The sequence below is a fragment of the Amia ocellicauda genome, chromosome 15 (assembly GCF_036373705.1).
Source record: "Amia ocellicauda isolate fAmiCal2 chromosome 15, fAmiCal2.hap1, whole genome shotgun sequence".
NCBI lineage: Eukaryota > Metazoa > Chordata > Actinopteri > Amiiformes > Amiidae > Amia > Amia ocellicauda.
The window spans coordinates 26,739,790-26,767,115 of NC_089864.1; the positions used below are offsets into that span (position 1 = coordinate 26,739,790).

General features: G+C 39.9%; 1 protein-coding gene across 1 annotated transcript in view; it reads right to left on the minus strand.

Moving 5' to 3' along the window:
• LOC136771956 (ELKS/Rab6-interacting/CAST family member 1) overlaps positions 1-27,326 on the minus strand; it is a 315,148-nt gene that overhangs the window by 204,400 nt on the left and 83,422 nt on the right. Inside the window, exons 4-7 of the mRNA XM_066724547.1 lie at positions 18,400-18,474; positions 18,044-18,199; positions 12,440-12,607; positions 9,408-9,575 (exon numbers count right to left, since the gene is read on the minus strand). Of these exons, the coding sequence (XP_066580644.1) occupies positions 9,408-9,575; positions 12,440-12,607; positions 18,044-18,199; positions 18,400-18,474 (567 nt within the window). The remainder of the gene's footprint in view (positions 1-9,407; positions 9,576-12,439; positions 12,608-18,043; positions 18,200-18,399; positions 18,475-27,326) is intronic.

The window sequence follows — 27,326 nt, forward strand, 5'->3', positions numbered from 1 at the left end:
GCCCTGGTTCACACCACTACAATCGTTCCCCATGTAATAAAAATATGCCACAGTTTGTATTTTTTAAATAGTTTTAGACATGTTTTCACAGATGTTCCATCTGATTTCTTAGTGGTTAAGATGTATTTTAATTCAGAACGTTAAAAAAATATATATTAAAAAAAAAATACAATGTACGGCATGCGGTTTGCTTGCTTTGTCTATGGTTAAGAGTTGGTTAAAGTCATTTCCACATTCTTTAAAAGTCTAGGTACTTATTCTTATACTTCCCTTGTCAAACAATGGATGGAAGAACATTCGCAGCATGTGTAGCTAAAGTAAAGGGGACATTTAACATGGAGAGCTACAATTTGGAGAAATGTCCTCTAATTCTGCAGCCACCAATGACTGAAAACAATAAGAGGGAGACAAACTGGATAATGAATTGTACACCAACTACATAACTACTATATTAACAGATAGATGACAGATAGAGACTATATATATACACACACTACTCCCTTTTCTATAATAGTGTAACCTTCGGTAGGGATGCAACCACTGGCATGGACAGACAGATGTCTCTCCTGCTGAATCTTAATGTATTGGACATGCTTTGAATAATGTAATTAAGATGCATACAAAAGGAAACTGTGCACCATTAAAGAACATGGAACTTTTTTCCCCAAACAAGGACATTTTTTAGGGCTTTTTTTTTTAATCCTTTAAGCTCTACAGAAGGTGCCAGGTAGATCAAATTGAAATGCAAATAACTTAATACTTACTAAAACCAAATTATTTCATGGTTGTCTCAAATTATTCACGGACAGAATTTTAGTACCAGCTGAGGTATGGAGAAATAAAAAAAAAATCTCAGCGGATGTTTTGGAAAGCAAACAAAATAAGCAAGGAAACAACCTACTGGCATAAATACTATCCTTAATATAATATATATATACACATATACTGTTTGTTTATTATTTTTCTGACTCTGAAGACGACAGAAATCTGACCGGCCTAGAGACTACATGATGCTCTATGCCAGAGGTTCCCAAACTGGGGTCCGTGGACCACTAGGGGTCCGTGAGGGAGTGCTAGGGGGTCCGCGGCCAAATCCCGCTCCCCCCGCAATTGTTTTAAAACACTGTCAACCCCCCGCTCTCGCATGTTGTTTGTCGCATACAAATACAGGGGGATAACTGCGGCTCAGCCTTGGATTGGTAGTCAAGCTCCAGTAGGAAGATATGAATCTGCTGCCCCAGATAACAGGCCTACTAATATTTGGGGAAATCAGAAGTTTCTTGAGATTTTGTAGGATGAACAGCTGCAGTGCAAACCCCAGTGGCAGACATCATTTAGCATCTAAATACATACTCCTCAACTGCAGAGGCATAAGGGACTTTTCATCCCCATCTCCCTAAAGGAAGCCCTCTGGTTTTCTGAGAGAAGCTGTGTTTGCAAATTATTTTCATCCCAGAGGATGTTGATAGAGGGCTTCACACTTTGAAGATCATTAAAAGTTGCAATGTATAAAATGTACCGAAAATGGGACAATCGGATGTAACCCAGTTAAAGCCAAGACTCGTGTGTGAATATTTAAGGGTGATGAACAGCTTGGTGCGCAACGGATCGGCGTCTCAGTGGCCACAAGCCTCAAATTGAAACTTTGCACGCATCTCTTTGAAAGCCATTCAAAAAGCATTGACTTATGGGAAGATGCCGTATTCTGTTCATGTGACAAATTAAGCTGATGGCAAGTAGTATCATAGAGAATCAAGAGATTGATCAAAGAACACCGCAAGTTTGACTACCTAGTATTTAGTCACAGTCGACACACAATCTCCAACTCCTGTATGTGTTAGCTCCAGAAAATGACAATAAATTAATTTAATGTTGACCATTTCTGCATGTCAGATTATTCTGATCTGCTAACCTTGCCATCAACAGCTGATAGGATTATGTGATGGGATGGTTTCAAACAAACTGTAAATTTACATGCTTCCATTTCCTACTACTGATGAACCACAATCTTTGGCATTTCTAGGAATTGTGCTTGTGCCAATACATAAAAGTCAGACCAGAAAATAAATGACTGCAGCTCCACTGTAAAACTGCCAAAAACTGCAGCAGAAACCTCAATCTGAATTCTCTGTAAGGCAGCAGTCTGATATAGCACTACCACTGGTAATTCGCAGGTAATACATTTTAAATTTGATAGACAATTGTAGTCTCTTGCTTGTATACACATAAACATAAGATTCTTCTTTCTTTCTGTATGAAAATAAAAGTGTGAATTAAACCTAACAGGTTGAAGTCCACTTCCGCTTTAATTAATACAAAACATTAAAATTAAACACTAAGACACAAACATTGTTGACCACAGACAGAGCCACAATGAAGACTAAGAACACACTAATGTGCCATTTCTACTGCTGCCATCAGAGTGAAAAGAATAAAAATAAAAGTGAAGGTACAGTTCAGGTATTAAGTCTTCATTTCCAGTCCTCATTAATCACCATCACACCTTGATGTGTCACGAGCACTTAGAGAACCAGCCCATCATGGCGAGCAGCTGACTGGAAAGATCTCACACTTCAAAATCCCAGCTGTGCACCCACCAGCTCCTCTCTGCATCATCAAAGCCAGGCACGGCAGGATGGGGTGGTCCTTCTTTCTGCCCTGCCGCTGTTCTTTTCTCCCTCAAAAATTCTCATCTCCCACAAAGCCTGCTCACGACATATTGATATCCTCCAAACAACGTCGCTCTGAGAGAAGTAAACTTGGATGGGGTCTCTCTAGATGGCAAGAGGAAGCGTTGGCCTCCAGAAGCGGCCAACACCACGGCCTAAAAACTTTGGGGAAAGTCAAGTCTTCCGTTAAATTTCCCAGGTCTAATTCCCAAGATAGCTGGTATTGGAATTCAGTGTATGGTACCGCTTCTTTGCTGGGGTTTGAATTTTTGTAACCGTCCCCTACAACACATTACCACTACTTTCTTACGGATTTTTGCTGAACGCAAGTCAAACATGTAAAGAAAATTAACAATTAAAATAACTATAATAACCTTAAATTGTATGCATTTTAATAAACACCTTTACTTTAGAAATGTAGCTTAAACTTCTAAACCTTTACATTTCAGCCAAGCTTCAATCATTTCCCATAGATAAATCAAAAGGTTGATGTTAAGGCATTCCGGATATTGACAGCAGCCGACTGACAAGTTATTGACAAGTTTATCAAAAGATTCTCTAGTGGAAGAAAGAATGGAAATTCCCCACAGGCACGCAATACAGCCTCCCTGTATAAGTCATAACATCGCAACAAACTGCATTCATTTATTATAATTGCAGTTACAGTAGACGTGCTTTACATTTATAACCACAGATTATCATATGTCATGGCTTTGAAACGTGTATGAAACAATATGCCAGACTCTGAGCTTTGAGAACAGCTGTGAAGCTGCTTGTAACACAGAGGGATTTATAACTGAAGGTGACGAATTGTAAAAAGCAGGTAACTATGTTAAATGTAAGTATAGATTACGTTTCAGCCAGGATATTGGTAGAAGTGTATGTTGCTGTACTTCAGTAGCTAGCTTACTGATACTGTAGATGTTTTGTTTTTACACAAAATTAATTGCTTATTGTATATTCTTGTAAGTTGCATTTTATAATGAACAGAATTGTAATACGTCTATGGATGGGCTTTTACCATGTGCATATCAGTGATGCATTTTCTACGAAATACAATATTGTTACTCCATTTAACCTTGAAATTGACTGGAAACCAGCTTCTTGCATATTCAAAAATTGATAATTTAGGGCTGAGAATGAAGAGGTTGATCCCTCACCCAATATACATAAAAACAGAAAATTAAATGAAAAGTAAATTGAATTATGTGACATTGTAATGGTACTAATGAGAATTCATGCAGAAATTAGAGTGCTAACACAGCAGTGAAGATTTGTTTAATGAAAGACAGTGTCAAATACTTGGAATGTAGGTTTTAATAATCTCCAAACCCCATCTTAATTTATTCCATCATGTGTGTAAGGTGACTACCAGAAGAAAGCCTGTTTGGTTTTGAATGGATGAACAACTATACAGATTATATAGCTGGCTATTTAGCATAATAGTTTCACATGGATGTTAAAACAGGGGTTGCTAGATTATATCACCTTTTCACATTGTTACAGATGTCTGTCTTCACATTAAATTCACACAGTCTGTAATAAATGCATTAAAAACATGTTTTAATTTGAAGGATGAGAAGTATAAAAAGGTTCTTATTGTGTAAAAGCCTGGCAGAGAGGATTCTGAATTTTTAAACAATATTTTGTTTCATTTAAAGAACAACAGAAAGTTAAATTGGCTTATGCTCAGACACAAAACAAAAAAGGAAAAGATAGATCGGCATATCATAAAACCAAGAGAGCAGAAACAGTGATCTTGTTATAAACAGATCAAACAAAAAAGCCTCATTCCATCACAATCTAATTTGTTTCAAAAGAGAAATGGAGAAAAACAATAAAAAAGCATGCATACTGTCTAATAGCTTAAAGCTTAATTTTATGTCAGTTCAGTAATATTAGCTTTATTAAAAAATAAAGAAGAAAAATAAAAACTTTCAGATTTTAAGTTCTTAAAAGTGTCAAAAGCCATCAAGCATGTTCTGGATTGTACCCTGCTCAGTAATGCAAATGAGCGGGGATGGCAAGAATACCAATCTATGAGACTTGACAGGTAACTGGCAGAGAGCCAAGCAGGCATCGCTTGGTGTGTCTGTGCTGTGAGCAGGAGGTATCTCTAATTAAAAAGTTCTGTAAACTTCCTCAAGTCACAGACAAAAGAATTCTCTCTCGCTCTCTCTCTCTCACACACACTCTTATTTTTGAATGCAAGACTGTTGAAGGACAGGATTTTCCTTTTTGATCTTCAGGTTATCATTAATTTAAAGTGCGGCTCATTAGTATTCTTTCTTTTTCTCGTCTGCTTGCTGTGAAAAGCGACGCCAGACACGTTAGTTGCAGAACGTCTGGGAAAATAAAAGCAAGGCACAGAAAAGCAAGCAACTATAATAGGGAGTATTAGACTAATTTCTACCTGCTTTTGACCTTTCACCTCCTCAGAACATCCTGATTTAGCACTTGTAAGATAGAGTACTACTCCAACGACCAAGCCAATAACTGTACATTTGTTTACTGTATATAATTCTACCAGAATGGGTTGACTGGAGCGCACTTTTCTAGTTATAGTGAGTTTGGTGTGCATTCAGGGGAATGTTCCCTCTTTTGTTATTAACTCCTGCAACGGAGTGTAGGAATACAAGTAGGGAGATGGAGAAAAAGGGTATAAATATATATTTTTAAATCAATGTTGCCTCCTTTTATGAAGCAACATGCTTCATAGTTCAATTATCATCTTCAGTCTTGACAGATATGAATTGTCCAGAGGCAGGATAATAAAAGGATTTAATTTAGGATAACATAATCAGCCCTAATCCACTTTCTGTCTGGGACTGTGTCACAGCCTGTTCAACAGATAAAGATGAAAGACAAAATACAGGGGTGGAAGATACACTGTAGAGCCTGTAGAGACTAGGAGAGACTGCAGGGTCACAGATTCACACATCTCTGCTAACACACTGCACTTTATAAAAGCCAAATATATTTGCACACTGAGGAAAAGCATCATATGAAGGCCATCAGGACCCTGCATTGTCCATTATGACTAAGTGGTTCTTTTAGAGATAATAAGCTTTTTAGTTAGGTCACACTTTTCACAAACAACTTGGAAATGCTGTGTATTTTACAGGAAACCATACAAATTTTGCTAAACAGGTAAGTTTTTCACTGAAGAATGTAAAAGGTCTCCCAGATTTCTATTAGACAAATTCTGTGACCACTGGGGTAAGCACTTCAGCAATCTGCTTCCTAAGTCTGCTCTCTTATAGTTGCTTGCTTAAGTATTTCACATTGTTATTTTACTATCTGGAATGAAATCGATTTAATTGGAATTCTCACCCTTTGATTAACATCATATACACAACACCTTGAAGGTGCAAAATATGTTTTAATGTGAACAAAAGTTAATTAAATATAAACGGAAATATGTTAGTTGCATTTGTGTTCAATTGAGTCAATACTTGGTAGCACCACCAGTCTTTTTGGGTAAGTCTCTACCAGCTTTGCACATCTGGTTTCTGTAATGTTTGCCCATTCTTCTTGGCAAAATTGCTCAAGCTCTTTCAGGTTGAATGGGCACTGTTGGTTGACAACAATTTTCAAGTGTTGCCACAGATTCTCAGTTGGATTGAGGTCTGGGCTTTGACTGGGCCATGCTAGGACACTCAGCTTCTTGTTTTTTAACCACTTCAGTTTAGCCTTGACTGTGTGTTTAAGATCATTGTCTTGCTGAAAGATGAACCCCCGCTCAAGTCCAAGGCCTGTTGCAGACTAAGCAGGTTTTCCTCTAGGAGTTTCCTATATTTGGCTCAATCCAATCTTGCCCTCAATGGTCTCACTGGTAAAATTGTATTTTTTCAGAAATGGCTTCCTTCTTGCCACTCTTCCATATTGCCCAGCTTTGTGGAGCACCCAAGTAATAGCTGACATATTCAGTTTCTCACATCCTAGCCGTGGAAGTCTATTTCATTCAGAGTTACCATTGGCCTCTTAGAGTCTTATCTAACCACGGCCTCCTTGCCCAGTCACTCAGTTTCAGGGAACGGCCTGCTCTAGGCAAAATCGTCGTTATACCATATTATTTCCATTGTTTTATAATGGATTTAACGGTGTTCTGGGAGATTTTTTTTTATAGTTCAAGACTGATTGGTGCTCTTCCAGGACTTTCTTTCTGGCTTGTTTTGAAAGCTCCTTGGTCTTCATTATTATTTTATTTCTTGGCAGACTCCCTTATCCAGCCCTTATACAACATAAATGTGTGGTTGTTTGGATATGCTCTCTGACATACTATGGGGCATTCCAGAAAGAGGTGTCTTGAATCATGTGACACTTTAACGGCACATAGGTGGACTCTATTCAACTAATTAAGTCCAAAGGGGGATGAATACTTACGCAATCAAGACTTTCAGTTTGTTTATTTGTAGTTAATAAAAATTGACATAATGTAATACTATTTTAGTCCCAGATTGTACCACTACAAAATGTCAAAAGGTCCTTGAGGGATGAATACTTATGCAATCTATTGTAAATTAAAGAAAATAACTACTCTGCTTTTTTGATAGAGCTGAGCTTCACCGGACAATGTTAGGGACGGCGAGTGTGAGGAGACGAGTAAAAAAACTAATCGTTCATATTGTTGTCTCAGCCTATGCATTGTGATCTCATTGCACCTTTATAGTTATTCCAGGCTGGACATGGATTCAACTCCATGGGGTTTCCTTCATGTAAGATGCTGTAGGTTAGAAGATATTATCGCTGAAGTGAGTGGAAATGCTGCTTGTATGATTTCACACAGGGAACTATTAAATGATATATCTGCAAATGCTCAGTTGAAGGACATGCCCATTAGATGAATGTGTGAATTAGCTTTTCCTAAGTCCCTATGAACTATTTACTTTGAAGGACATTAAATGCTGTTATTTCACCATAACAACGACAAACATATTTCTGCCATTTCCCCGTTATGAATTCCTTAATTTTTCGGAATTTTATTTATGAGTTTATTCAACCTACCGTGGTGTAAGAAAAAAAAAAAAAAGGTTTCAGAGTATGCAATGAAAGGCGTTTTTAATAACGGTGCCAAACAGCCCAACCGTAAACATGTTTACACCAGGTTAGTGGGTATTTGTACATATATTTTTTATTTGTGGTTAATAACTGCAAAGTTATACCAAAGCCCCAAAACCTGAAACCCATGCTGCTTTTTTCACTTCCACTGCTAGCCTCACAGGCCACAAATGCCCCTTCGCCAGTGGGACAGTGATCATTACACTCCAGGCAACTGTTGGATGCCAAGCAAGAGCCTGCCGCACAGAAGCAGATTTCTGAATTCATGAATTAAACGCACTGTTAAACGCACTCTTCTGATCTTATTAAAAATCAATGAGGCTGTTGGAGGAGGAACAGAGACAAACAAGGCATCTGAAATGACCCGCGGCCGAACGCTTCATTGAGCTTTCCAGGCCTGTACAATGGGGCCACTTCTCCCTGCTCGGCTTGGAAGCTAACGCAGGGCACTACACAGTATTCAAATGCTCATAAATTCCGTTGGGGGACTTCAAACTGGGACTGATTTTCAAACCCCCTTTGACTGAGGCAGCCAGACCAACCTGAGGGAAGCTGTATGATGCATCGGAGCAAGACATAAGTAATGATGTAGTGCCATCTAGTGTCAAGCACCAGTGAGTAAGAAAACACTGAAAACAGTAAAATCCACATAGAGTAGTGGTCTTCAACCCTGATCCTGGAGAGCTCCTATCCAGCAGGTTTTGGAGGTCACCCTTCTTTCATAAATTTATAAACACTTCACATCAGAATATCATTCTGATTAATGAAGCAGGTGATTTGGTAAATTCTGTCATTTAGAAGGCATTGGAGTAATCGTCTGAATACCTGCAGCCTTTCCAGGACAGAATTCCCTTGGTTGAGTTGCTTAATCGATTAATAACTCACATGTGTTGCCAGTATTTAGAAATTTGGGATTTAGGGTGACCTATAAGATTAAGTGGATTGGGGCTCTAACACCACTGTAGAGCATTTCAACCCACGCGTTCCATGTAAAAAGTTATTTTAATGTATCGTGATTTGCTCTTTTTAAAAAACAATATTTACATGTTTTTAACAGATAAAATCAAACTGCAATTCCTGAATGACTCAACTGTCAGGTTGAGCCCAGTATAGATCTGGGTTATGTCATCTGCCGCCTGTAAGCAGAAGCTCCCATGGGGCTGTGCACAACAGGCCATGCGCCCCCAGGGTCGGGGAGAATTGAAGCCACAGTTTACTCAGATCACAGCAAAGCACCAGCGACTTGCTCAGTACACAGAAGAGAACTGTCTCGTGTCTAGCGCTTTTGTTTGTGCATTACACTTGCAATGTCAATCATACACTAAAGGAAAAAGATTTTCTATTTGAGAAGACTTTGCCACTGATTTACCATTGATGTTTTCTCACATTTTGTGAAGCCCACTATAATATGGGACCCAACAATAACCCCAGCTAATCCCGAAACATCACAATACTTCCAACTTACCCTTCTTCACTGTAATCTCATGAAGGAGGAACCTTGCTTGTAATTTATGGTTAAAAAAAAAAAAAAAAAAAAAAAACAAGGAACATAAATAAAATATATGAAACGCATATTGCATGAGTATTACAGCAGCAGCTGACAGGCCACTTCTTGGGTCTCTGTGGGACTCTCTGGCCCACAAACATCATGTGCATAAATCTCAGCACAGTTCTCACCTTCTTCTGCAGGACATTGACTTTGCGCTCCTTGACGTCCAGCATGTCCTTGAGGTCATGGATCTCCCCGTTGAGTGTCCCCTTCTCCTCCGCCATCTCCTGGATCTGCTTGGTCTTCTTGTTCAGCATGGTCTCCTTCTCCTCCAGACGCAGACGCAGGGCATCAACCTGACAGTGAAGCACAGCAAGCTCACTAAAGTGCTCAGAGACCCTTCGAGCCCCTTTGCCAGGGATCAGCACTCCAAACACACTTGAGACTCGTTTGGCAACAAGAAAGGTCCCAGTCATTGTGGGTTAAGTCCTGTGTTCTTATGTAAGTGTTCTTTAAAACCAATACTTTTGAGGTGCCACAACCAATCAATCTCTTTAAAAATGCACCTGTATTAGACCTAGGAAAAGAGATTCAATTGGTTGTGTGAATAATTAGTTCTCAGGTGGAACCAGAAGCTCTCTGGCCCTGGAGCACAGTATGGGAAGAATAATGGTTTGTGGCCTCTTCTCTAATAAAATGTAGAATTCAATTAATTAAGTTTTTCATGAATGATTTACAATTCTTTGTAGTTTTTCCACATTTAAAAGCGGTTTTGCAGAACTCACCTAGGGTATGCCTAACTTGTTTGGAAGTACAAATCACATGATATCAGCGAATCGGACTCTTGAAGGACAGTTAGACTTTGTGATTGAAACCAAACCCCAACCCATTCCAGTAATGTTAGCCGCTAGGGATGAGTTCGATATCCTGCAGGGGTGGTGGCCTAGTCATTTATACAGCCTGATTATTAATATTATCAATAGAAGTAGTAGTAGTAGTAGTAGTAGTAGTAGTAGTGGTAGTAGAAGTACAGCCGCCTAGCATGGCTTTTATTATTAAATTAAGAGTGGAAGAATTTTCCAACGAAATAGTAAACCAGAATAAAGAGTCTTACATCCTGGAAGGCACCTGACAGGATAGTGATCATATTTAAAGCCTCTTGGAAAAGTGGCCATACCTTTACCTGTCAGCGTGTTTGAGAATGGCAGGGCCCAGTGTGAAACCCTGAGGAGCAACCTCAACAGTGCCTACTTGTGAAGGGAGTCTTTGTTAAAGTAATGACAGACATCCGTGCATGAATAAAAGCATTCCCCATAGAAGATAAATAAAATTTAGATTCATCTTCAGTACTTCAGTGTGCACAGACAAATCTGTGCCCGTGTGTAATTTTCAGAGCCAAAATGTAAGAGGTTCATGGTTTAAACTACATTACTTGGAGGGCTTCATAATGTAAAATAAGTGCTGAGCTGTCCTAAATTAAGAGAACACACTTCTGAACAAAGCCAGAGGCATGAAAATCCTGATTATTCTACAGTGCGTTACATATATACACGCATACATACATAAATGATGGGGAGACAGCTGCTCAGTTAATCATCTTTCCTTGTAATCTCAGTGTACTTATATTGGCCTGAACAACACCCTCCAAAACCATCTGAGGCAATGAGTGAGGAATCCGTGAGTCAGGGAGAGAAAAAACACAAGCTAAACCACATCTAACTAAAGACTAGATCATGTTATACATGTGCATCTTAATTAAAAAAACACTATTGGTTTATTGCAAACTCTGCAAATTCGATAACTTATAGTCTGTCTGTAATTTTCCTAACAATACTTTGTATTGCGTGAAAAGCCTACTATTCAAAGTTCTGCCTTTCTATGCAAGGTTTTAACCCTTTATCTACCTGCTCAACCGATTTTTTATTTATTTATTTCAGAAACATTTATAATGATTTTCAACAGTAAATTACCCGGTTTCTGTATTTCAGGAGTTTGGATTTTACTGATTTATACCCATTTTAAACTATTATTTTCAGTTTCCTATTTTTTATTAAACACTACTTCACAAGCTTGTTTGATATTACATTATCTTGTCAGCACTCACATGGAAGTTGTTCTGCAGTGTACAAATCACACAGATGCCTGCTGTTTAGTATCGCTCCCTATGATTGGCTCACACATGGAGGTTGGTAAGCATTGTGGCATTGAGGACAGTGCTGGTGCTGACAGAATAAAGCAGAACTTAGAAAGCAAATGGCACAAGAAAATCAGCAAAAGTGAAATTTGGGATAAACAGTGTATATTGGTAACTTTTGTAGAACGTGTTTGTGGTTTTGAAACTTACATTTGTTGTACAATAATGCAAACAATTATCTTGAGAATCTGTGCAGAAAGAGGAAAGTCTGTGTTGTGAAACACACCAAGCTTCTATGTGTTGCTATATGGTTATAGGAGATGTGGTTAGCATATATGCACTTCACACAGACTCTCCCAAGACTTGGAAACAGACCACTGTGCCATGACATTCATAATAACCATATGTATTACAGAGTATATACTAAAAGGAAAATTTAAACAGGGTTTAATACAATTTTATTATGTACCATGAAACTGTTACTTTGTATCAGAGTGTACATTATATCCCATGTATGTTGTAAATGGTAAATGTTGTGACTGTGTATATGTGTAGCTATTTCCCATGACTTTTTATATTTTGGTAATTTTCCATGACTTTTCCAGGATTTTCCATGACCGTGGGAACCCTGTACAATAGCTCCCTCAAGTGGTCTCAAACATTCTGTACTTTTTTTCAAATGCTAATGTCCCAGTTACAATATCAAGAACATACTAAACGTTTTCTTCTGCCAAGTGTTCAAAGTGTCTATCTGATTGAAAGCACTTACCAACTTTAAAAGTGCATTGTTTACTATGTTAAAATATTGTAGATTTTTCTGTAAACACCTTATTTTATGCATATTTGTATTCTGTTGCACTAGGGACAGAATAGGAAACAATGACATGCAAATCAGAAGAAAGCTGGTTTTGTTTGTACAGCTCGTTAAAAATAGAGAACGTAACCACAGTTTTTGATGCGTCATTTGAAGTAAATAGAAGAATAAACCAAGGAGATAAACTTAGGTATTAAACATCCTGAAAGGTATTGACAGTCAGTCCAGGGATATGGGGTGAAACTAAGCATAGGGAGGCCGGCTGTGCTCACCTCAGTCTGCAGGATGGCGGCTCTCTGCTCCTTGGCGGTGAGGGACTCCTTCAGGACCTCGATGTGCTGCTTGCTGTCAGAGAACTGATTGGTCAGGGTCTCCAACTTTGTCTGCAGGCCCATCAGCTCCGTATCCTTGCGAGAGAGCTCCTGCTTCACCTGGTCGATCTGTAACCGTGAAGGAAACCCACCCCACTCCCATCAGTACCTCCACAAAAAACAATGCCGTCATGTTCAGCATCTTAACAGCATAAAAAAATTCACCCCCTAATTCCAACTCTCCATCTCTCTCATAGATCTCATGTTACGAGGCACAAACTGGGTCAAATTGAATCTCAAAGCTATACATGTGCAGTGAGGAACCTGAGGCCTGGGCTCCAGTGGTAACTAAACTGTCACTGAGAGACCACTTACCAATGAGCTGCTAACAATCATGAACGCATGGTAATCACAAGCTGTATTACCTACAGTGTTCTGCTCAGATAAAAATCAGTTTTGCAATGCTTACACACACAAGATTCCATTAAGTACTCTGGATAATAAATTAATTCATTAATTTCATGAAACAGGACATTTGGTGCCTCAAGCTGCTAAATATATAACCTGTCAATCAATATACTTCATGACGACTGAATTGCAGACACTATTATTTAAGTTTTTTGTTGTTTTTCAAAGATCATAAAGATACCCTGAAGATCTCAATTTTGGAAGAAAGGCTGAAACAGTTTTCATAAGCAACACCAAGGGCTGTGATGATTCTGAAAGCAGAAGTGTGCGTGCCTGCGATCAGCAAAACTACAAAAGGTCAATGGCAGGTAAACATCACTAGGAATATAAGAACACAAAGGCAAAATGCCAAGCTTTCTCTTTTTTAATCCCAAGGCTACAGGGATTCAAAGCTCTGTCATATTAAGCAAAAATAAGAGATGGGTTTGAAGGCACACAACAGAAAGTCCAGTCCTGAAACAGCAGAGGCCTCACAGGGTTTAGTGTTTAGGATATTAGGATTGATGGACTGCCACAGAACCAGGGTTCCATCAATTTCTATGGATTCTATTCAGAATGCATTGACAGATTAACAAGACTTGGTACCGACTACTTTATTTGTAACCAGGCTGGAATGTCTAGAATTTGGTGGTAATCTAAGGGTCTTTGCATTTGCATGTGAGGGATTTTTAGATTTGTAACGGTAATGTACATGAGCAAAAAAAAAACAAAAAAAAACTAAAAATCTAAATAATGTTAATCAGGTAATTGAATAGCCAATCAACTGAGAAAGAAACACACACACACACACACACTATATATATACACCGATCAGCCATAACATTATGACCACTGACAGGTGAAGTGAATAACACTGATAATCTCATTATCATGGCACCTGTCAGTGGGTGGGATATAATTAGGCAGCAAGTGAACATTTTGTCCTCAAAGTTGATGTGTTAGAAGCAGGAAAAATGGGCAAGCGTAAGGATCTGAGCGACTTTGACAAGGGCCAAATTGTGATGGCTAGACAACTGGGTCAGAGCATCTCCAAAACTGCAGCTCTTGTGGGGTGTTCCCGGTCTGCAGTGGTCAGTACCTATCAAAAGTGGTCCAAGGAAGGAAAAGCAGTGAACCAGCGACAGGGTCATGGGCAGCCAAGGCTCACTGATGCATGTGGGGAGCAAAGGCTGGCCCGTGTGGTCCGATCCAACAGACGAGCTACTGTAGCTCAAATTGCTGAAAAAGTGAATGCTGGTTCTGACAGAAAGGTGTCAGAACACACAGTGCTACGCAGTTTGTTGCGTATGGGGCTGCGTAGCCTCAGACCAGTCAGGGTGCCCATGCTGACCCCTGTCCACTGCCGAAAGCGCCTACAATGGGCACGTAAGCCTCAAAACTGGACTACAGTCTGATGAATCATGAGTTCAAGGTGTTGACTTGGCCTCCAAATTCCCCAGATCTCAATCCAATCGAGCATCTGTGGGATGTGCTGGACAAACAAGCAAACAAACATGGAGGCCCCACCTCACAACTTACAGGACTTAAAGGATCTGCTGCTAACGTCTTGGTGCCAGATACCACAGCACACCTTCAGAGGTCTATTGGAGTCCATGCCTCGACGGGTCAGGGCTGTTTTGGCAGCAAAAGGGGGACCTACACAATATTAGGCAGGTGGTCATAATGTTATGGCAGATCGGTGTATATATATATATATATATATATATATATATGTATATATGTGTATATATATATATATGTAAAAATGAGTAATCGGATACCAGATTGCACACGTTCTATTTGGACATCTGGTGTAGGCAAGTTACTCATGCCGAACTTCAAACTCCGCTAATTTTGTCAATTCATCACATTAGAATTTCAAGCAGTATATTAAATGTAAGGTGAATCATCTATAGCATCCAAATATGATGAAATTGACAGCTTACACTGCAAATCAGAGGGATAATGAAAAGCTTTTTGTTCAGTAACAAACATACAGTATGTGCATCCCAATGTGCATCAATTATTAAAATGTAACCTGATCCAGAACTGCAATGAATATGTGTCGGTTCATCACACATGATACAGGCTTGTCATTAGAGATGGAGTAAGTTTGCTTCTGTATGGCACACAGGATTAGATTTAGACATCCATTCTCTGATGTCTGTTAGTACAACAGATCTCCTAGTTATTGAACAGGCATTAAAACATGGTTATAATGTTACAAGGTTGGTTATTATGAACAAGTAGACAGATGGTAAAATATACAAACAATCCAACAATCAAATGTTGGTTTAGGGCTATATTCCTTTATGGCGTGGGTGTGAACAGCAGTTCTTAATTTCACAAGATTGTAGGTAAAGTACAGAGAAGGTGTCTCCATAGGTTGTACTCAAAATAAACTTGTTTTAAGGAAGGAAACAACAAATCAAACAACTAATTTTAACTTCTATAAATACAGACCTAAATAAAGAAAAAAACAAACATGCAGATCACACCTGTTAGATGTCTACTGTGAATCTATCTGAGTAGCTTCATAAAAAGCAGTGCTATTGCTTTGAGAGCAAGAAGAAGTTTAAAAGCCAGGTGGTTGTAAGTATGTACAGCTCTATCAGTGCTGGACAGTAAAGGAGAGACAGAGGAATAGAAACAAAGTGCTTAGAAGGAGTCTACCATGAGAGGGATGCCAACATCTCTGTGCTTGTTCAAGGGAGAGCTCTGCGTTCCTGGCCTTGGAGGCATGAGCTGTGAGCAATGAGGCACTAAAATAAAGCGCCCATTAATTCACAGATTGTACTGATATGATCTGAAGAGTGATAACGGACTCAGTGCAAATCCTTTAGACTTTCTATTATTAGCTTGTCATTTATTTCCATTAATGTCACCTCTTCCAGAATCATGATGACATTCAGTCATACCACACAATCATTACAATTACTGTGGGAAGCCTCTGGAAAAGAGGTTTGTTTCTTTCGCTTTTTTTCCCTCTGGAGAATACTAATATTTTACTTGTGTTTCTCCAAACCATATTTGTTTTCCACTAGCGGGATTGACTAGTATTGAAATGAGTAATTATTAGTTAGTCAGTAATGGCACAAAAAAGCTTTGAACAGCACATTATATGCCTGATGACCTTAATGTCTGGGACATCTCCGGTACCAGTGCCAGCTGTGCCAAGCCAAAGTTGCCATGCCCATGTTTTGAAATTTGGCAGCTGCATTCCCAGGTCTTGAATTGCTTCATGATGCCCGTCACAAACACTGAGCAAAAAGGGCAACAGTAGGCCAGTGTTCTTGAAATCCAGTCCTCAAGGGCTCCGATCCAGCATGGTTTTGTAGATGTCTTTAAATCATCATCTTAGTGCTATATGCTATTAGTGTTGTATGTGGTAAGACTGGAAGTGCCAACCGCCATCACAGGCACACCTTGGAGGATACAGCTCAAACACGCAACAAAGCCACCACACCAAAAGACCATTCCCCTGGCCTGAAGTCAAGGAAAGAGACGTGGACCTAAAAGGCTCATGCATACAATGAACCCTGTTACAACCAATTAGTTAAATTGCTTCAATTAACTGAAATAGGACTCGTGTCAAATGAAAACTAGAAATGCTCCACTCCTCAAGTCTCAGATATTAAGAATACTATGCACAGGATTTGGGGCTGGGCGATTCCCCCTGGCAAGAAGGCAGAGCACCTTCCTTTGCATTTAAAAAGCAAGAGAGTTGGCACGGTCCTCTGTCCCATGATGCACCGCATACACAGGTGGTCTTACTGCAGAGACCTCGAGCTGCAGGCCAGCCACCCGTTTTCTCAGCTCCTCCCCCAGGGCATCTTTCTGATTTAGCTGCTCCTTCAGCTGCTCTACCTGTCAGGACAGCAGTAACTATTACTGAAACAAGAACCAGGGCTGCAGCCTGAGCCCTAATCCAGGACAAACCCTGTAGGTCGCTTTGGATGAAGATATCAGCCAAATAAAAATAAAAAATAAAATCATAACGACGAAACTCTAATGCAGAGTATTAAGAAAGACTTATTTTGTGAATTGAACTGAGATTCAGGATTTGCATTGTATGGAGTCTTCTTGACATTCACAATGCACCGACAGCATATAGGTTAACTCCACTGAAAATCCATCATTTCTCAGGTTATTCTATAAGTGGAAAGAATCTGTGGAGTGAGTTATTTATGTCGAGCTCATTCTATGTACCAGAAATCAGAGATCGAGAAATAGGCCACGACATCACGTAGGTGCCAACTCTGGAGCTGCTTTGATGGAAGTCTATGGGGAATCCCTGGACAAGCGCAGTTCACACACCGCTGTAGCCTACACGATAGTCCCTCGAATAAAATAATAATGTCAATTAATAGCGACAGTTCTGGGTGGTGAAAAACTTTGACTACAAACCGATGGTTCTTTCAAAAACATAGGGTGATGGGGTCATCGAACATGCATAAAATGTAATTTTTTTTTAAAATGATTTTCCTGACTTTTCTGATTTTCCACATTGACTACTTATAAAATAACCTGAAAAATTATGGATTTCCGGTCGAGTTCCCCCTTTAAATTCTTTTTTTTTTTTTTAAAGGAATCAAATAAGTACCATAAAGTGAAAGCCAAACCCCATGTGCAAAAGACAAAATTGCTGACATTTATATAGCAGTGGTTTCTCTATAAAGGTTATTAAACAGGTTTATTCTAGGAAGTACTGATAAAGAAGTTTCAGGTAGATTAACAGATTTCAGACAAGGTGCCACAATACATAGGTAAGTGGAATGGTACACAAGTATCAGCACAACCTCTTACTTCAGTGAATTTGTCTGGAATCTGTACTGTTTGCCAGGAGAAATTAATAAGTATAGTTCATTAAGAAAAATGTCCCTGTTAACACAGTAATTTACTTTTCATCTCAATGAATCAAAAATGTTGGGGGGAAGGCTCAGATGAGTCCAAACTGACTAAGCAAGATGTAATGTTACATATTACATATTAATGTTATGTTATATATTGCCCTTAGTAAATCCTATTCCAATTTTGACAAATCAGGCCCTTAGTTGTTTGCACTATACGTTTCCCCGGATTAAGGCATTGTTAATGGTGAGCTCAGTGTGGCATTACCTTATTCTTCATGAACTTTGAATGGCTGCGGTAGACCTCCATCTGTTTCATCTCTTCCTCCCGCTCCTCTGTGCTAAGGGCTCCATTGGACTTTAGCATCTGAATCTCATCCTCCATGTCTCGCAGGCCGCGCTCCAGAGAGTTGATCTTCGAGTCCTGAGGTCAAAGGAGAGAGAGACGGCCAAAAAAAGAGGGCACTTGAGTTCAGACTGTTGGCACAAGTCCACAAGCCCTAATGTTCCTTACAGAAAAGTACAGAACATGGTACACCAAAAGTCTGGTACTGTGAAGGGCGGGGTGGTGGTTGTACTCTTCCAGGTTTAGGTAAGTGACACCACAAGTGTACTCGTGCTCACCTTCATCTCAATGACCGTCTGCAGAGCCTTGGTCTTGGCAGATTCAGGGGCCCCTTCATAGCGGCGGTGAAGCTCCTGTGTGGAGAAATGGAGCAGAAACTGAGGGATGTGACCAATATTGACTGACAGAATGCAGTTGAAACTGGTTCAGGAAATCCCAAGGGAAGACTCACCTTGACCAGATCTTACCTCCAGCCTATCATCAAATCACTTAATCAATACACTTTAAATGTCAGAAGTTTAAGTGTAGCCTAGCTCTTACTTTATAGAGGTCATCTTAAACCACAAACTTTTACAATTTATGTCCATTCAGTGTCTGATGTGGATCCTCTGGGCATTGATTTATTTTACCTTTATTTTACCTTTAGCTTTCAAAAAACCCAGTTATACACAATCTTATACATTGAACTAGAATTTATACTGGAGGTGCTCCAAGTGATACCACAGGTTCTGCTCTGACATAGAATTAAGATACATGTGCAGGTGTTAGAAAATAAATACAGGAAAAAAAAAAAAAAAGTTTATCACAGCATTGGCTCAGACTCATTACTGAACTTGTACTCAACTTTGTACTTCTGCATTCTGGTTAGCTTTAAGATAAAGGCTGGATGACCATCTGAGACAAATTAGATAAAAGCAACCCCCGCACATATGACCTAATAGGTTCCTGGAGAGCCATCATAAGTCAAGCTTATTTCCCATAGGCGCAATGTTATTAGTGACAGTTCCAATCCTGGAAACCGACTTCATACCCTAAAAATACCAAAATTTACAACAGAAATGGAGGGGAAACTAAATTAAACAGTAGTATATGCCTATTAACTAAAAACATGGAGCGCAGTTTTTGTAAATGCTGCGTGTCGTTAGTCAGGGGTTACCTGTACTACACAGAGACAACTAGTAAAATTGGAAAATTACTCTCTTTCTTGTTTAGAATCATGGTGAATCTGGGTCCACAGCCCTGTGTCTCTTTTAGGGAAAGCGAAGGCAGTAGCTAAATAACATAGAATCTCCGGTGGCTTTAGGCAGATTTTACACTGAGACATTCCTGTTAATTTTAAGAAAGTTCAAATTGACATTTGGTTTCACTCTTCGTGCATGCTTGGTTGTCAAACCCAAACGGTACAAAAAAAAAGAAATATTTTGTGTATATATACAGAAAATTAAACACACTATTGGCCCACAAATCTTTCGGCAGCTACAACGGTTGACTCACTCATGAAGTAGAACATTTCAGGCAATCTCTGCTCATTACACATCAGGTCATGTAACCTGAAGTAAGTTTAATACTATGACAAACCAGCTTGCAACTTCCTGCAGGGTTTTAAAGTATTGCACACAATACATAAACAAAAATGTATTAACAGACCTGGTTTATTTTAAAATGTAAAGATGCTCAGCTTAATCTGGATATACAGTGAGGGAAAAAAGTATTTGATCCCCTGCTGATTTTGTACGTTTGCCCACTGACAAAGAAATGATCAGTCTATAATTTTAATGGTAGGTGTATTTTAACAGTGAGAGACAGAATAACAACAACAAAGTCCAGAAAAACACATTTCAAAAAAGTTATAAATTGATTTGCATGTTAATGAGGGAAATAAGTATTTGATCCCCTATCAATCAGCAAGATTTCTGGCTCCCAGGTGTCTTTTATACAGGTAACGAGCTGAGATTAGGAGCACTCTTTTAAAGGGAGTGCCCCTAATCTCAGCTCGTTACCTGTATAAAAGACACCTGTCCACAGAAGCAATCAATCAATCAGATTCCAAACTCTCCACCATGGCCAAGACCAAAGAGCTGTCCAAGGATGTCAGGGACAAGATTGTAGACCTACACAAGGCTGGAATGGGCTACAAGACCATCACCAAGCAGCTTGGTGAGAAGGTGACAACAGTTAGTGCGATTATTCGCAAATGGAAGAAACACAAAATAACTGTCAGTCTCCCTCGGTCCGGGGCTCCATGCAAGATCTCACCTCGTGGAGTTTCAATGATCATGAGAATGGTGAGGAATCAGCCCAGAACTACACAGGAGGATCTTGTTAATGATCTCAAGGCAGCTGGGACCAATGTCACCAAGAAAACAATTGGTAACACTACGTCATGAAGGACTGAAATCCTGCAGCACCCGCAAGGTCCCCCTGCTCAAGAAAGCACATGTACAGGCCCGTCTGAAGTTTGCCAATGAACATCTGAATAATTCAGAGGAGAACTGGGTGAAAGTGTTGTGGTCAGATGAGACCAAAATCAAGCTCTTTGGCATCAACTCAACTCGCCGTGCTTGAAGGCGGAGGAATGACCCCAAGAACACCATCCCCACCGTCAAACATGGAGGTGGAAACATTATGCTTTGGGGGTGTTTTTCTGCTAAGGGGACAGGACAACTGCACCGCATCAAAGGGACGATGGACAGGGCCATGTACCGTCAAATCTTGGGTGAGATCCTCCTTCCCTCAGCCAGGGCATTGAAAATGGGTCGTGGATGGGTATTCCAGCATGACAATGACCCAAAACACACAGCCAAGGCAACAAAGGAGTGGCTCGAGAAGAAGCACATTAAGGTCCTAGAGTGGCCTAGCCAGTATCCAGACATTAATCCCATAGAAAATCTGTGGAGGGAGCTGAAGGTTCGAGTTGCCAAACGTCAGCCTCGAAACCCTAATGACTTGGAGAGGATCTGCAAAGAGGAGTGGGACAAAATCCCTCCTGAGATGTGTGCAAACCTGGTGGCCAACTACAAGAAACGTCTGACCTCTGTGATTGCCAACAAAGGTTTTGCCACCAAGTACTAAGTCGAAGGGGTCAAATACTTACTTCCCTCATTAACATGCAAATCAATGTATAACTTTTTTGAAATGCGTTCTTCTGGATTTTGTGTTGTTATTCTGTCTCTCACTGTTAAAATACACCTACCATTAAAATTATAGACTGATCATTTCTTTGTCAGTGGGCAAACGTACAAAATCAGCAGGGGATCAAATACTTTTTTCCCCTCACTGTAAGGGAACGTATCTCTTAATAATCACAGACCTAAGTAAAGCCTATTGGCTGTAAACAAAGAGGCTGCCTTGCACAGGAGAGCAGACATCACTGAGGTAAGCAGCAAAACTGGATCTCAAGAGAGATCTGTGTGATTTTCCAGTTAAAAGAACTTAAGAGACTATTATGATATGATGAGAGCAGCCTAGCACAGCTTTCAGACTACCTAAACACCAAGCGTTTTTATCATGGCGTCAAGCTGACTTTTCAAGGATCCCAGGGTATTAGCCTCCTAAGCGTGTTTTGGTAATTTATTCCATGCATTAATAATTTGTTAAAGTTAGTAAGAGTGCAGGATTTACTTTTAACTAGTCTGAATTAATGTCTTTGCATTCTGCTTGGCAAATTTATTTTGACATAACTCGGGTCAAGCTTCTCTCTCCCCTTTACATTTCCAAGCATACTTTTAGAAGGTTTCCTCTGAGATATCATTAACTCAGAGAAAATATTCAGTCGCTTCCACCTTGCCTCGCAAGTCATGCCCTTGAGCCGTGGACTGGGCCTTGCTGCTCTTCTCTAGACTTTGTCTAAGACTTCCAACTTTCATAACACTGTATATGCTTGTCAAGTAGCCCCCCACTACACCAGTTGACACCTGGACCTGACAGGGGTGCAGGATTACCATGGATCGCTGCAGGGGGTGTGAGCCTGCAAAAAGATTAAGAACCACTGATGTACAGGAAGCAACCTGAACTGCTACAGCTCTGAGTTAAAGGATTAATCACTCAGAAGGTGTCTAGACAAAGGCTTTCTGAAAATTTGAGGTGATTCGGCCCCATGACAATTGGCTAAAAGTCCCAGTTTGATAGTCTTCAGCTCAAGAGATGATCAGGATTCACTCCTGTCTTTTGAAGTGGAAATGCATCCCTATGCAAAATAATGCTGAATTGAGAGATTCTATTTATTTTCATCAAGCATATATACATAGAGAGAGAGAGAGAGAGAGATTGTGTCATCCTAAGGGTCTTCAATGATGCATATTGATGGTAAGAGATCAGCAGCATCCCTGCCAGTGGATCTATCACTGCAGGCAACACAGCCACACGGAGGGACATCAGAGCCCCTAGCTTTCTGAGAGACAGGAAAGCACACAGGCTCTGTGGCAGCACGTGGGAGGCATGCAGCCCAAATAACCACTGAAACACAAACAATTAACTTTATTGCACAACAGATGATCATAAGAGGCTTCTCCCTCATTCTTCATCCATTATTTATTTATATTTTTCTATCGATTTTTTATTTAAAAGACAGTATAAAGGTTATAATAAAGCAGCTAGAAAAATATAACCATCTAACTTGATTTTTTTCAGTTCCTGAAGCTCATAATTTCAGTTCTCTCTCCTATAACAATTTATTTTTCATTGAAATATTTTCACTTTCCATCTCAGTTTATTATAAATCAAAATAAAAAATAAAAAGTCAGTTCCATAATACCCCGTAATTAACTAAAAAGTAAAACCGCAAGTTACAAATTTATGTGAAGGGCTGTCTGGCTAATTCTAGGATTGTTTCCTAGGAACATCTACTTCACTTACTTTGTTTTACTATGTACAATCCAATTCAAATAAGTAATGTTAGGTAATCTAGCCTATTCCAAGTATTAAACATTGTTGAGATCCACCTCTATTTTAACAATGTGTGCATGCATGTCCCTACTAAATGGACTCAATTACAGCTAGAATGCACAAGTAGGATTTACTACAGCATTCCTAACAAAGATTAAAAAGAGGAGCTCTCTCAGATCTTTACTGCAACTCCTGTCTTTCAGTTCTGGAATAAGTCTGGCTGTCCTGCTTTGAAACTTTTCTATGGCCTATTCAAGGCATTATGCCCAGAACTGAATTCTATATTCTAGATAGAATCTAGGTCTAACTAGGCCATTTTTACAGCTTCACTATACTCTCTCTGGACTCATACTCTCGCAGTCTTAAGATATATACTGGAGCATCTACTTAATTGCTGATCCACAGTATCTACAACATGGCAATGAAACAAACATTCTTTGTCCCAGTTCTCCCGCCACACATTTTCTACTTCTAAATAACTTTATTATTATTCCCAACATTCAGACAGATTTTAATCCAGCGATTTTGATTTGCTCTGTTGAATATTTCTCCTTAGTTGCAAAAGTCAACTCAATTAACATCAACTTATGATGCCCTAATAGAGATCACTAAGATATGAAAAAGAAAAAAGCCTAAAAGCATAACACGCACCATTCCTGGAAATCACTGTTTTATAGCAACACAAAGAAGCATACTGAAAAAGATGTATAGCACCCTTATAGATAGTTTCCATAAGTTAAGCAACATTTAAAACCTTAACATGTCAAACTTACAAAATAAATGTCAAAAGCCAGCATGTAAGCTCTTTCAGGGTTTCAGGATATGCTATGTTATAACTTCTTGAATAGCACAACTATTATAACCAAAATCAAGATGCATCTTCCCTGTGGCAACTCAAGTCATTATCACCAATTCAATTGACTGTTAGTGTTTCTTACTCCATATTCTTATGCCTGACAGTATTTATAGCTTTCAAAGACAACATGAAGTGTTGCCATGTCCACGTAAGACCATAAACACAAACACTCAGGTTGACTTAATTAACAGAGTTGACGCAGGAAAGTCTAGTCAGTCCATTTTTTTTTAAGTAGGCCATAAAGTCCTCTCTGGTAACATCTGGTGAACGTGTATACACCCAAAATGAAATTAGAGTTTTTTTGGGAAGTTGCGGTATTCTGCGTGAAATTGTGATAATGTCAGGGATCTGCAGACAATCAGTTATCATTAGGCAATCCTACAGAAACCTGCCCAGTGGAGCTGCATGAGCACACCTACAACAAAATACCCACTGCACAGTCTATTTAAAGACCATTAATGGTCTTCCAACTCACGATCTCTGGCTATATTCTGATGAGGACCATTCCCAAACTATGGTTCTTTGAGGAAAATAAATCTGTGGCTGCCAAAGTACAATACAAAAAAATAAAGGAATCAGGAAGTGTAATCCCATTCCTCTACACACTGGTGCAGTAATGCAAACCTGCATATATTTATCTAATTAGAAATGTCTCCTTTAGCTAGCAGCTGAGGTTGGTATTGAACAGCAAGATGAATGAGCCCTCCCCTCCTCCTCACCACCGATAATACACCATCCACATTACAGGACACCCCCAGCAGGGAGCGGAGTCTTCAGAGTTGTGTAAAGTAGGACACAGACAGAGCTTAGTTTGAAGAGGAAGTAGTGCAATTATCGCTTTCTGTCTTAACGGCAGCTGGTGGGTTTAATAATTCATGTGGATTTTAAATAAATAAGTCTCCTGGCATTTCTTCAACTGAATCCTATCGGTGCCACTTTTGTTAGTTTAAATCGTCTTTTTGTTGAAGGAACAGTTTCCAAACAGCCCTTCACCTCCTACAACCCGCCTCCCACCCAACACTATAATTCTGCCTTGTTTGTTTAGTTGTGAAGCTGCAGTTTGAACTCAAGTATCCTCTAGTTTTGCGAAACCTGATGGAAAACTATCGCTTTGGGGAGAAATCTGAAAAACAAGCTGAGCGCCGGGAAAGCTAATAAAGAGGAGGAGGAAAGAAATGAAGACATGAAGTGAAGGAGGGGTCACCCTTGAAGGAAGAGGGTAATCTTTAATCTGCCTCTGGATCATTTAGGGGGTCCAAGTGTGTCGGCTGCTCGGGCGGCACTGATTTTTATATAACACGCGGGCTATCTTTAAACTAAATCTCCTCATCTACCCCTAGGCGGTTAGCAGCGACAGAGAGGGTTCACATGCTGGGCTGATCAAAGAAAAAAAGGAAATGGCAAGTGAATAGACAGTGCTTTGCGAAGGCGGTCGAGGTATACAGTAGTGGAGGAGAGCATGTTCTTTTCAAACAACTTAGTCACTCGGCTCTCAAATCTTCAGGGCTGCTTTTCCTGGATCAAGCCTGTAGGTCTGCTTTTTACAGCCCCCACTAGCTCTGACACACACACACACACACACACACACACACATCTCACAAAGCACGCTGTAGCACAGATATATGTTAGACTGCACATATGGTGCACCTCCCCCTGAACTCTCATCAAAGCTTTTAAAGCAAAGAGTATATTTAAAGAATATATTAAAAAGCATAAGGATCTTGTCTTCTCCGTCTGTGTAACATGTGGATGTGAAAATGCATCCCAGCACACAAACATGATAAATAAAAGTATATATATGTACAGTGAGGGGAAAAAAGTATTTGATCCCCTGCTGATTTTGTACGTTTGCCCACTGACAAAGAAATGATCACTCTATAATTTTAATGGTAGGTGTATTTTAACAGTGAGAGACAGAATAACAACAAAAAAATCCAGAAAAACGCATTTCCAAAAAGTTATACATTGATTTGCATGTTAATGAGGGAAATAAGTATTTGACCCCTTCGACTTAGTACTTGGTGGCAAAACCTTTGTTGGCAATCACAGAGGTCAGACGTTTCTTGTAGTTGGCCACCAGGTTTGCACACATCTCAGGAGGGATTTTGTCCCACTCCTCTTTGCAGATCCTCTCCAAGTCATTAAGGTTTCGAGGCTGACGTTTGGCAACTCGAACCTTCAGCTCCCTCCACAGATTTTCTATGGGATTAATGTCTGGATACTGGCTAGGCCACTCCAGGACCTTAATGTGCTTCTTCTTGAGCCACTCCTTTGTTGCCTTGGCTGTGTGTTTTGGGTCAATATCATGCTAGAATACCCATCCACGACCCATTTTCAATGCCCTGGCTGAGGGAAGGAGGATCTCACCCAAGATTTGACAGTACATGGCCCCGTCCATCGTCCCTTTGATGCGGTGCAGTTGTCCTGTCCCCTTAGCAGAAAAACACCCCCAAAGCATAATGTTTCCACCTCCATGTTTGACGGTGGGGATGGTGTTCTTGGGGTCATTCCTCCTCCTCCAAACACGGCGAGTTGAGTTGATGCCAAAGAGCTCGATTTTGGTCTCATCTGACCACAACACTTTCACCCAGTTCTCCTCTGAATCATTCAGATGTTGGCAAACTTCAGACGGGCCTGTACATGTGCTTTCTTGAGCAGGGGGAACCTTGCAGGCGCTGCAGGATTTCAGTCCTTCTCAGCGTAGTGTGTTACCAATTGTTTTCTTGGTGACATTGGTCCCAGCTGCCTTGAGATCACTAATAAGATCCTCCCGTGTAGTTCTGGGCTGATTCCTCACCATTCTCATGATCATTGAAACTCCACGAGGTGAGATCTTGCATGGAGCCCCGGACCGAGGGAGACTGACAGTTATTTTGTGTTTCTTCCATTTGCGAATAATCGCACCAACTGTTGTCACCTTCTCACCAAGCTGCTTGGCGATGGTCTTGTGGCCCATTCCAGCCTTGTGTAGGTCTACAATCTTGTCCCTGACATCCTTGGACAGCTCTTTGGTCTTGGCCATGGTGGAGAGTTTGGAATCTGATTGATTGATTGCTTCTGTGGACAGGTGTCTTTTATACAGGTAACGAGCTGAGATTAGGAGCACTCCCTTTAAAAGAGTACTCCTAATCTCAGCTCGTTACCTGTATAAAAGACACCTGGGAGCCAGAAATCTTGCTGATTGATAGGGGATCAAATACTTATTTCCCTCATTAACATGCAAATCAATTTATAACTTTTTTGAAATGCGTTTTTCTGGACTTTGTTGTTGTTATTCTGTCTCTCACTGTTAAAATACACCTACCATTAAAATGATAGACTGATCATTTCTTTGTCAGTGGGCAAACGTACAAAATCAGCAGGGGATCAAATACTTTTTTCCCTCACTTTATGTACACACACACACACACACACACACTATAATCCTGATGTGAGTAGCAATACAAACTAAGTAGCCTAAGACAT